Source organism: Cynara cardunculus, assembly GCF_001531365.2.
Source record: "Cynara cardunculus var. scolymus isolate 2C chromosome LG 17, CcrdV1, whole genome shotgun sequence".
Taxonomy (NCBI): domain Eukaryota; kingdom Viridiplantae; phylum Streptophyta; class Magnoliopsida; order Asterales; family Asteraceae; genus Cynara; species Cynara cardunculus.
The window spans coordinates 6,860,629-6,872,735 of record NC_037544.1 but is presented as its reverse complement, the minus strand read 5'-3'; the positions used below and the strand labels follow the sequence as shown (position 1 = coordinate 6,872,735).

Below are 12,107 nucleotides of genomic sequence, written 5' to 3'. Positions count from 1 at the left end.
TCTCATACTTCAAGATCATTTATTACCATTTATAATTGAATTCAGAGCAACCATCCAGGCTGGAGGCGGTGGTAGTTGGACTTTGGAGATCATGATTCTCACGTGTCTATATATCTGATCATGTTATTTCCACGTGCCGTTCAAGATGATTATTATATTATTGGAAAAACTCCAAAAAAAAAACCAAAAACGAATTTTACTGTATGGAACAATTAAGTTATTAGACAATTTTTTGGAACAAATAAATCCTTAGACATTATAAAATCTATTATATAAGTCCTTAGATTTTTTAGAACTTGTTAAATAGATCCTTATTTTTTGAAAATGTAACTTGTAACCTGAATAGAAGGTAAACTCAAATTTTTAAAAAAAAAAACCCTAATAATATCCTAAAAATGATGAGTCCCCATCTCCCTCATCTCCACACCACCGTCGCTGCTTAACTCCCCCACGCCACGGTCTCCCTCTCGTCGGTTCATGCCGCACCACCCCCGTCGCCGCGCACACCACCCCTGTAGTCGCTGCACCACCGCACCACCCCTGTTGCCGCTCGTCGCCACTGCACCCAGCCCTGTCACCGCTCGTCGCCATACACCACCGTCCCATCGTCGGTCGTTGCTGTTGAACCGTCCCTATCGCCGGTCCCGCTGCAATTTGATCTAATCAGGTTTGTTCCAACATTGTTCATCATATGATTACATTTTAATGTGCAACTTACATATCTACAATATCAAAGATGAATCATGTCGATTATTATAATTTTGTTCATTTTGAGGATGAGTTTTATCATGAGCTATGAACATGTCGATTATAATAAATTTGTCCAATTGCTTTACTACAAAATATGAATCACTCGATCTTCTAGCATAAATCGATCGTTGTTAATGCGATTGTTTATCTGGTAAAAGAACACTAAAAAAAACTCACTAGTTGGATGTGTGTTTAATTTGCAATCAAGAACAAATGACAAAATGCAATAAAAAAGATATTATGTTCAGCTAGTAACCTTTCTTGAATGTTGGTCTCTACTCGATGTCACATCCAATAACAGCACGACCCCCCATCCCTATTCTTAGTTTAAACAAACGTTAACAGCTCATTTACAGCTTTCTCCACCTCTGAAAATGATCTGATGTACACAATATGACCTTTAAAAGTCATTGCAAGATATCCTTATTTGTACTTTTGTATCTTTGTAACTACTACTTTACAGTATGAGTTGTATTCCAGTCGGAGATAATTAGCTAGCCATTAGATATTTCTTATCACCATTCTTTCTCATAACCAATGCAAACGAGTGAAACATTATATGGCGTTACAAACTGTTAAAGAGAAAGATCACTTTGTTTGACATACAAAATATAAATATGATTGCAACCATTTAGGGGTCGTTTATCAAACGCTTATCACTTACCAAGTCACATTAACTTAACGTATGAATATGGTAAAAACCAAGAATCTTACCCGGTAAGAACAAGGTAAGGACCAAGAATCTTACCCGGTAAGTGAGGACGAGGACTCTTACCACAGTTAGCGCTTACCAGGTAAATTGTTGCATACGATGCCGTTTTTGTTGACTAAAATCTTATCCGATAAGTAAGTGATAATGTTGAATTTTACTGGTAAGCGCTTACCGGGTAAGTGTTTGGTAAACTGCCCCTTAGTCATATAAACTGTTTACTCTAGCCTTGTTCATTTTTCAAACTAAAGCAACAAGAAGACAATGTAATGCATGATCCTACAATTGATCCTTCAGTTACAAATAAAATGATAAACTCATTTTAAATTTCCAAATCAATTTACATGAAACTACACCCTTTAGCATAAAATCATGTCGTTTTTGTTGCTCTGCAGTAAGAAGCAAAGAAAATCAAACACGATATTTACATGGTTCTACAATTTGCTCAATCCCATGGTCAATTTTAATTACCTAATTCAGCAATTTTCTGGCGCATTTGTAGTTTAAAAAACATGAAGTCCATGACCAGTTTACATGTTTCATATCCAACATTATGATGTCCTTGAACTTCCCTAACTGTATAGTATTTTCTTATCCATCATTACAGTACTGTACCACCACTGCTAAACCCTTAGATAATACCAAGGGCACATTTTGAGACAATATTCACCCTTAAAATTTGTCATTTTAGAATTGTATCTCTGATTTTGGGACAAGAATAATCTGCATTGGGCTACTTTTTCTATTGAAAGAAATATACATAGAAATCGATAGGTTTTGTTTTCATTGATGAATCATGATGAAATCGTTATTCTTGTTTACAGAATGATATCATCGTTTCTTGTAGCTTTTTTATCATGTGGCAGTTAATGATTGTACCCACTGCCCAGACAAATTTTACTTTTTCAGAAAATAACTTGAGAGTTAGTTTACTGAAATTACATGAAACTACATTACTAAGCAGAAATATATCAATAGTGTCCTTTTACTTCTTCCCTTTGGGAAAAACTATCCAGATTAGAGAAGCGATGTTGCTCGGTCAATACAAAAGGAATTTTACTGTTTTTCTTTTGTTTATGCTTTTGCAATTTCTATTGTCTATCTGGTTTTTCTTTGTGGCATGCATGATTTCTAGAAAACTTTTATTACATGAACTTCTATATTTGACTTGACAAGTTTGAGGCCGGGGGCTATTGATAAACTGCCTTACTTTATGACACATAAATTCAGTATAAAGTGAATGGGATGTGGGAAGTACACTACTGTCAGTAATCTCTAAACCTTTCGCCTGTCTATTTTTTGTGATGAAACCCATAAGTGGCAATGTGAAGGGAATGTTATGGCAAAGTTATGTTTTGTATTACTTTAATACATTTAAATGAGAGTTACATTACTCCTTGATTTAGCCATTTTGAAGTTATCAATGTGTTGTAAATTATATTGTTTGTGATTGTTTATAAACGGATGTATTTTGAGAAATAATCATTAACACTTCAATAGTCAACATTCTTAATCGAACGATTTCGTTGTGTCTGATGTATTATACAATGTGGATGATCAAAATGAACACAGTAGCAGTCAACATGCATGAACAACGTTCAATAATGAACGTTGTTCACATTGACAACTTGTTCATTGATGAACATTGTTTACTAGTCACACATACTTACACGTTCAGATATAGAGGAGCGATCAAATGCAAACCACCAAATTTGTACAAACCGTGCAAACCTCATTCAACCGATCATAATTTTTCATTTTGTTCATTTTTTTGTAATTATGAGAGGTTGATTAATCATTTTTATTGTGAAAGATGTTAATTATGGATATTATCATCTTCATTATTTTAATTTTAGAGAAATACATGAAACAGTTTCATTAAAATTTCATTGAATATTGTATGAAACAATTTCATAATCATATATGAAACAACTTAATCAAAAAAAAGTATTATATGAAACAATTTCACAAGATTAAACAATTTCATGAAAAAATTTCATAAGATTAAACAATAAAATCGACAGATGAGGGTGGTTTACACAGTTTGTACAAATTAGATGGTTTGTATTTGATCACTCCTCTTCAGATATATATATACACACACACACATATTTTATTGAAAACCAGGGGACAAAGAAGGAGTGCAACATGTATCCCATGCGTCCACGAGTTATTCATGATACACATTCATCATTAATAATGAATCATGATCATGTATTATTCATCATGAATAATTCATGAATTTCACCTTCGTTATCTATACTATATTATAAATAATTGTAAAAACTTTATCTATACTATATTATAAATAATTGTAAAACTTTATCTATACTATATTATAAAACATTTGACAAAAACTTTTAAAAACTAYTTYTTATGCATAAAGTACTGTTTATTAATGCATGTTACTTAAAACTCAATATTACAAGTAGATTGTGCGTAAATACAACTTATTAAAGCTACATATCTTAATTCGTGTAACTAACTACGGATAAACATAATCAAATACAGGATAAACATCTCATTTTAAATATAAAAAATCTAAAATATAATTAGGATAATTATTGAGTTCTAACAGAATACTTAATTATTATCTTTATAAAATTAAAATTTGATTTTTTACATAATTTTTTTTGAAGTTTTTTTAAGAATACAAAAAGTGTTATTCTAGTACACTTAAAAATATGTAATTGGGTCAAATAAATACACTTGAAAACACGTTTTTTCACAAGAATTGTGATTGTTTGTGAGTTGGTATCTTCCCTTATACACCATATGACTTGTACCTAGTGAATCAGGGTAAATGAGAATTAACTACACTTAAAAAGTCCGTTCTATTATGATTTTATAATTGGTTTCAATCAAATACACTTAGAAAAGTTAAATATACATTTAAAAATACTACTTTTTTGGAAGAAAAAAAAATCGGGCTGGGCCCATAACTGGTCCAAGCCAGGGACGGACCGGACATTGTCTTTTGACGAAAACCATAACCGGTCCCAAAAGACAAATGGAGTTTTCTTTGTTGACATAAGATCTAATTGTATAAAGAATCAAGTCACAAAAAATCCGCCCCTTTTTCTATATTCCTAATTATCGATCAAGAAGCCTCTATCAACAAGATAAAATATGAAATACTTAACAACATTTCCGCTCAGATCCATTTGTATAAAGAGTAGTGAATGAGGAAAAAAAAGGAATTTTGAACCGCTAAGGAAAAAAAGATAAAATAAATAAAAAGAATACAAGAAATAATTAGGGAGTCAAACTCGAGCTTAAATGTTCAAGTACCAGGCGCTACGAAGCAAATATAACCCACCCAACAAGCATTAGCTCTCCCTGAGAAGAAGGAGATCCAACCACACCTTCCGGTACAACCATCTTGTTACGCCGGCGGTCCCAATCGGTCCTGGTCCTCCACCGGGCCCATTTTGTGACCTCCGTCATTTTTGAGCCTCAGGTTAGCTCCTTTATAGGGATTCTATATTTAGAATATTATTTTATTAGGATCTAGTCATGATAATTAGAATTCATCTGGTTTAGTTCCCAAATTATAGATTAAGAGAGCCTTGCTTCGTCGGGTAACTGATAAAGTTAACTTATGTAATGTCAAATATATTAAAATGCTCCAAATGAAATAAAGTGGATATTATAAACATCTAAATTAAAATACGAAAGTCTCATTTGAATGTCCAAATAATTTTATCAAAAGGTGGAGCTTTGTGTTAATAATGTCATTTTTTTATATATATAATAATGTTTGGCAAATTGTATTTTGATTATAAAATAATTGGGCTTATTTATGTTTAAAAAAATAATAATAATAAAAGCTTTTAGTGGGTTTGGGCCTTTAAAAGCCAGCCCATTATCTTCTTTAAAATCCATATATAAATACCTCACATCCTTTGAAACTCTCTTTACCAAATCTCATTTTGCTTAAACCATTCCCCCTCTCTAATCTCTCTCTCTCTCTAAATCAAACCCCCCCCCCCTCCAACCGATTCCATCTTCAAGAACCTTTAGAAAATCTGTCAATCTTGAAGGATATTCAAGATTTCAAAAAAAAAAAAGGTATTATACTAGTTATCTTACCTATCTTAAATATCAAAAATTTCTAATTATTCTACTCCTACTTCTTGTTCTTGTAAATAAAGTTTCTGGGGATTTCAAAATGGGAGATTGTACATCCAAGACATGAAAATGTCTTCAAATGATGGTAATCTATGAACCACGAACTTCGAACTCTAAGAAAGTAGGAGAAAACTCAATGCATGTTGAATCTAATCATGAAAAGATGTATTTTGAAATCTGGCAGAATCTTGCATGCATCTCAAATCGGTTTTATCTTCCTCAAAACTCAGTGGAATTGGGTAATGGGTAATCCTTTTTCTGGAGATTAGCCTTATTTGTTAGCTTAAAAATAGAGTTAAAATCTTTGAAAAATGAAGAGTTCAGACCCCCCCCCCGCCGCCCCTCGAAGAGTGTGCAATTTGTTTTGAGGGTTGTATCACTCAAGGTTGTAGGGTATTAATGAGTGCCTTAAACTCATTCAAAATTCTTGATATTTGAGAAAAGTATGTCTAACTCATTATTTTGGATGATATAAAAAGTTGGACATAAAATGACTTTTGGAAGGTTTCTTTTTGCAATGATTGGTGAGACCAAAAATACCAAAAACAAAATTTATATTATGTCCATATAGCAGCTTTTATGCAAAGGACTATGATTTTGAAATATATAATTTTTGGTCTATTTTTAGAACAAATAATAAAAGTATCAATTTTAATCCATAAAAACTGTTGGCCTTACATAAGATATAATTTGACTTTATCTTTATCGGGACTCGTTAGGTGATCTAACTATTGGATTCGGACTGTTTAGGAAGGTTAGGGCGGACGTTGAGCGCTTCAAACGTCTTATTTAAACTGGGGGAAAAACATGAAGTTATGCAAACTATACTGTTATTTATAAAACTATTGGACTAAAGAACTGTTTAGTCAAAGATTGCTTATACCTGGACTAAAGAACTGTTTAGTCAAAGATTGATTATACCTGGACTAAAGAACTGTTTAGTCAAAAATTTGTTTATGTCATGAAATATTGACTGTTTTGCACTATGATATAAATGCTAAATTGATGTACTTGGGAGTATGTTTCCAAATAAAGTCCCCGTCCGTAAACGCTACTTGTTAACTCGGGCATGTCCCCGGGCCGTGGTAACTGTAGATAGTCGCTATTGTGTTGACAATCCCACCCAGAAAGGGGTGCACATTACCTATGTTTTTATTAGTCTAATCATGTGGAATTTGGACCACCGCTAAATTAGTACTATTACGAACTATGGGCCCTAAATGAGTGTACGGGCTACTTATGGTCATTCGTAAAATATTGGGGCACATTGGTCAGGAAAGGCTCAGTAGCGTCTCATGTTTTTAAACATCGTGGAAGATTTACATTTATTAAGTGCAAAAGTTATGCATAAGTTTGCAAGAAATGATTTATGCATTGAAATGTTTTGTGCATATGAAAACCTATGAACTCACCAACTCTTTGTACTTGACATTGTTTTATGTTTCATGCTTTTCAGGAAATAAGTAWGAAATGAAGTTTTTGGGAGCATACTTGTGGCGATACCGATTAAGTTCACATTTGAAGTTTTTGTAAAGAAGTATTCTATCCCAATTTGGTTATGGAAGTTAAACTTGATTTATTTTTGTAAAACTTGAATGGTGTTATTTATTATCTGCTGCTATGACTCGCTTATCTGTTACACCTCGTGTTTCCGCTTTAACGGGGTGTGACACATTTGACCATTTTTGCTAAGGGGCCGTTTATCAAACACTTACCCGGTAAGTGCTTACGGGTAAAATTTAACACTATTATGTACTTACCGGGTAAGATTTTAGTCCACTAAAACGACCTAGTATACAATAATTTACTTAGTAAGCGCTTACTGTAGCAAGAGTCGTCGTCCTCACTTACCGGGTAAGACTCTTCATCCTTGTCTAGCTCTTACCGCGTAAGATTTTTGATCCTTACTATATTCATCCGGTGAGATAATGTTACTTGGCAAGCATTTAACCGGGTAAACGTTTGGTAAACGGCCCCTAAATCGAGTAAATAATAGAAAAAGAAATGGAGCAAGCAAATTACCAAGAAAATGAGTACAAGAAACTGAACCCCATGATTTCCTATGTCTATTTCTCAATGCCCCACCTACATGTATTCCTTAACTACATCGCTTCAAAAAGCAAAAGGTTTTCCAAGATTGCAAATAATGAATGAGCTGCAAAAAGCATGAGTAAAAAGAGATCTTACTAAAGCTTAGTTTTTGGACTCGTCGTGGGTTCAACCGCCCATCGAGGAGGAATGATTTTATAATCTTCCGATGGCTTCTCCTGTGTCTCCGCTTCATCGTTTTCCAATACCTCTTTCGGGAACGCATTGGGATTGGTCTGGATGCAGCTCTGCAATGCCACGAACGGTTGCACACAATCCGAGCCTTTCTCTTCCGCAGTACTCTTAAGGAAACATAAAAAAGCCGCTGAAAACTGGGACCCACAGGGGCCACTCCTAAGGTTTTGAATACAAGGGCATTCTAATGCTTTCTGGGCTTTGGCTTCTAAAGATGCATTTGCATCTTCGTTGCCAAATGCTGTGGCTTCGGCAAGTAAAGATTCCATTGAAGGTGGAGAATTATGCGCAGATGGAGAAGATGACTCCTCTGTTTTTGGATCTGCAGGGGAATCAACAGCCTTGCTTTGATCTTGCCCCATTTTGTATTACTGTAGAGAAAAGAACCGAAAACCATAAAGATGTAAGCTATGCTGTTACAGCGCTCAAAATACAAAATAGTGGTCATGACTGATATTTGAAATAGCGGTGGCATAGTGGTCCAAAGATAGCGATTCATATAATATTTCTTAGAATTATGTGTGTGTGTTTGTGTGTGTGCGCGCATGCAGGGGGACCTTCTTTTGAGAACCTATGAAATTGTGATAACCTTGAGAACTTATGCATAATGTGTTGTTTGATATGATCTTTTTCCATCTAAGACTAGGATTTAGAATAATGATTAACATATATTTGTTTCACATGTACTCGATTCACAATGTAAACACTTTTTATGTGTTTGTGAACAAAATTTACATGTAAAAAAGTTTCATACTGTGAACCGAATACATATGAAACAAATATATGTTAATCAATACATTAAATACTATATTTCAACGGAAAAAAATCATGTGAAACAACACCTTAAGATCAAAGTTCTCATAGATCTCACAAATTTTGGAGTTCTCAAATGATTAAGCCCCTACGTATGCATACATAAACATATTTTATGTATTAATTAAAAATATAGTTTCAATAAAACATCAACTTAAACAAGTTTCACAAAACAAAATTGGAAAAATGTTCATAAACGATGATAGAAAACTCGATCAGTGTCAAAGAAGGTTGACTACCGACGATGATAGAAGGAAATCGAAAACCCAAGATTCTGAGAATTTCTAAACTGGATGGTGGATGATATTTGTTGATTGTTAATGGATTAAAATAAAATAAGGACCCAAATCAAAATAAAAGCCCAAAAAAAAGACAAAAATGTAAGCATTAGATTTAAAAGAGGCCCAATTGCGAATATCTGTATTGTGGACCGCTATTTACCTCAAATATCAGTGAAATAGCGGTAAATTGTGCCGCTATTATCGAAACCGCAATTTCCACCGCTATTTTGCTTATGATCGATAACCGCTATTGCACCGCTATTGAGCTGCAATTAACAGCATAGCATGTAAGAGTGACTTGCAGACACGAACATGGTCAACTGTTACTTGGTAAACTAAACCAAACTAAACAGACCGAGTAAATCTCATGCAGAGATAAAGTCTAGGGGGAAGGATGTAAGCAGACCTTGCCGATACTCTAAGGGGTAAAGAGTCTATTTCTGTAACATGCAGAACAAAAATTAACAGAAAACAAGGGAGCAGGGTACAAGTGAGAGAGTGTGTTCAAACGAGCAACAGGTATAAGGAAATAGGTTAAACAAACAAGGAAACACAAAGTGTAGTACTCGTCACCTTTTATTTGGTGTAAAGCTTATGTAAGTTCCAAATAAATGCCATTTTCTTTGGCCAAGTATGCAAAGAAAGAATATACATTGTTTTCAGATGGAAAATGCTTATGCCTATCAGAGAAGAAAACAAACATAAGATAGAACTTGTTAATTTATTAAGGGGTCATTTTACCAACACAAACAGGGTAAGGGTTTAACGGGTAAGAGTCAACCATCCTCACTTATGTTACCCGATAAGATTCCCAATCATAAAAATAGCATGGTATAAATCTCTCTTACTTAGAAAGTGCTAACCGGGTAAGAGTCACACCCTCACTTACCAAATAAGATTCTCAGTTAGCAAAATGGCAGATTGTTGGTAAAGACATCAACTCTGACCAGGTAAGCATCTCTTACCCTGTAAGAGGCAACAAGTGTTTTGTTACCCGGTAAGAGGCAAAAAAGTGTTTCGTTCCAGGTACGAGGCAAAAAGTGTTTAGTTATCCAGTTAGAGCCGGTAAGTATTTAGTAAACGGCCCTAAATGTAGTAATTTGTTGATAGCAATTAGGGGGAAAACACAAAAGTGATAGCTTCTTGATAGCAACCTCGCCCCCTGCACTGTAGACAGGCAAACAAACTAAAAAACTAGAACCCCTATAACCCTATTGCATGCATCCATTGCAGACTAGTGTATCTCCTAATGGCTTCATTTGTTACCTTGGTCTGTAGAAATTCTGTGATGCATAAATGCATTCAAGAAAGACTATTCATAAAAATGAGGGTCCTCCAAAACAGTACTGATCTGGAGTTATTGACGAGCCTAACTTCTCATGCTCAACTTTTTTTAAAGGTTAAACTTTTGACAGAATCTCAAAACGATACTTTGCACATGTTCTCCATTACCATCCATGGGAAATGGCATTCACTGCGTGCACACTAGCAAGTCAAGACAGTGAGAGTGGTAGCAATTCTTATGTAGCAAAGAAAATCAGAAAGTCCACAAGTTCTTCTATCTTTGATGCATCTCGATGGTGATGGGGACACTCGCTTGGTTTTCCTAGAGTGATAATATTATGAATGGGGGATCTAGAAGAATGGTGGTACAATACTCATTGCTGGCAACTTCATCTATGGATGCAAAAGGTCTGATTTCAAGGTTGTGATTCTCCTCTAGGGCTGAAATGTGGCAACGGTTGGAGAAACTGCCAAATGTTTTATCCCACCAAATCAACCAAACTGCACCTGGTGGTTAATTGGCTATTATCACTTAGTGGTACACGATACATGCCAGAGTATATAGGCCTTGAAAGGATTTGCATCTTTCAAGTTAATCTAAAAGCCTACTAAACCCATTCCAGAATATAGCAACAATGGAATTTGTTGTTTTTGTTCTATACTGCGCAAACTAGTATCGTGGTTGGCAAGAAAGAGAAAGTCAACCTTTCACCTTAGTTTAACATAAAAAAATGAACTCGCTGAAACAAATTTCTCATAAAAATTCATATCAATATTACAGTGCCTCCACCCCATGTTCTGCATAAATCCTACACAAAATTACATTGTCTCTACCCCAAGTTCTACATACATCCTACACCCCACACCGATCCAGATCTTACAGTTGCATGGGATTTACATTTACTGGATTTGTTACTTTTGGTTTGATTATTCCTATCAAACTTAGGTACATTATTATAAGTTCCAAAAACAAAAGATACTTCTGCACCTCAAAACAATGTAAGTAAACCCACATGAGCTATCAGTTTTAGTGAGTTGTCATGACTTGTACTTAGAGTTGACAATTACGTTTATTGATTTTTTAAGTTCTCAGCAAAATAATCCAAGACAAAGAGTTCTATATCAAAAGAGAAACACTTAGATCCAGCATGTATACTAATTAAAAGCATTTTGGTAATGTTCTTTTGCTTTACACCAACTACTATGAAATTACACACTGCCTGTGTTGATTTGGAAACAAAATCCAAATCAATTTCGGTTTCGCACTAGATGCGTACTAGGTACTAGGTTAAACATCAAAGATCAGAACTAGATTTCCTTTTTTTCTTTTGGAACAAAAATCGATCAGTGTATGTTTGAGGACTACATATGCTCATTGACTGATGCATTTTGGATAGAGTATATATTTATATACATAGATGTATATCATGTAGTTAACGAAAACCTAAACGGAGAGGAGAACATACCTTTCTTGACACCGGAGAGTTATGGTGCTGTGAAAATCGTAAGACGGAGAAATCAATACCCAAGGCTCTGTGATCGACTGAAACCGTAGTGTGCGAGGAAGGACTTTGTAGGGATTAGGGCTTTCCCGATTTGTGGGTTGTGTTTAGAAAGGGACTATTTATACGTTTTTTCCGGTCAAGACGTTGGGTAAATGAGTTTAAGTTTTGCTAAGAAAGGAAGATAAAAGAGACTGTGTCATATGTATCCGTAATTTGTTAAAATTTTAAAAAAACTTAATGAATTTTGGTGTTTGGAATTATTAAGTTATTGGATAAATTTTTGAAACAAATAAGTTATTGGACATTTCAAAACCTACTAAATAACTCATTGAACCTTCTAAAACATGTTAG

The 12,107-nt window shown here is 34.5% G+C and overlaps 1 protein-coding gene across 4 annotated transcripts; it reads right to left on the bottom strand.

The window, feature by feature from the left end:
- Positions 1-7,583: 7,583 nt before the first annotated feature.
- On the bottom strand, positions 7,584-11,842 carry LOC112500651 (mitochondrial intermembrane space import and assembly protein 40 homolog). Of its 4 annotated transcripts, XM_025104186.1 has the most exons (4): positions 11,718-11,842; positions 9,323-9,407; positions 9,128-9,233; positions 7,584-8,244 (listed from the first exon to the last, which is right to left on the bottom strand). In XM_025104186.1, the coding sequence occupies exon 4, from the start codon at positions 8,233-8,235 to the stop codon at positions 7,777-7,779; it is 459 nt and encodes a 152-aa protein (XP_024959954.1). In that variant the 5' UTR covers positions 8,236-8,244; positions 9,128-9,233; positions 9,323-9,407; positions 11,718-11,842; the 3' UTR covers positions 7,584-7,776. The 4 variants fall into 4 exon arrangements, with proteins under 4 accessions (XP_024959954.1, XP_024959953.1, XP_024959951.1 ...); XM_025104185.1 differs by lacking the exon at positions 9,323-9,407 and having other exon boundaries at positions 7,584-8,266; XM_025104183.1 differs by lacking the exon at positions 9,323-9,407.
- Positions 11,843-12,107: the final 265 nt, after the last annotated feature.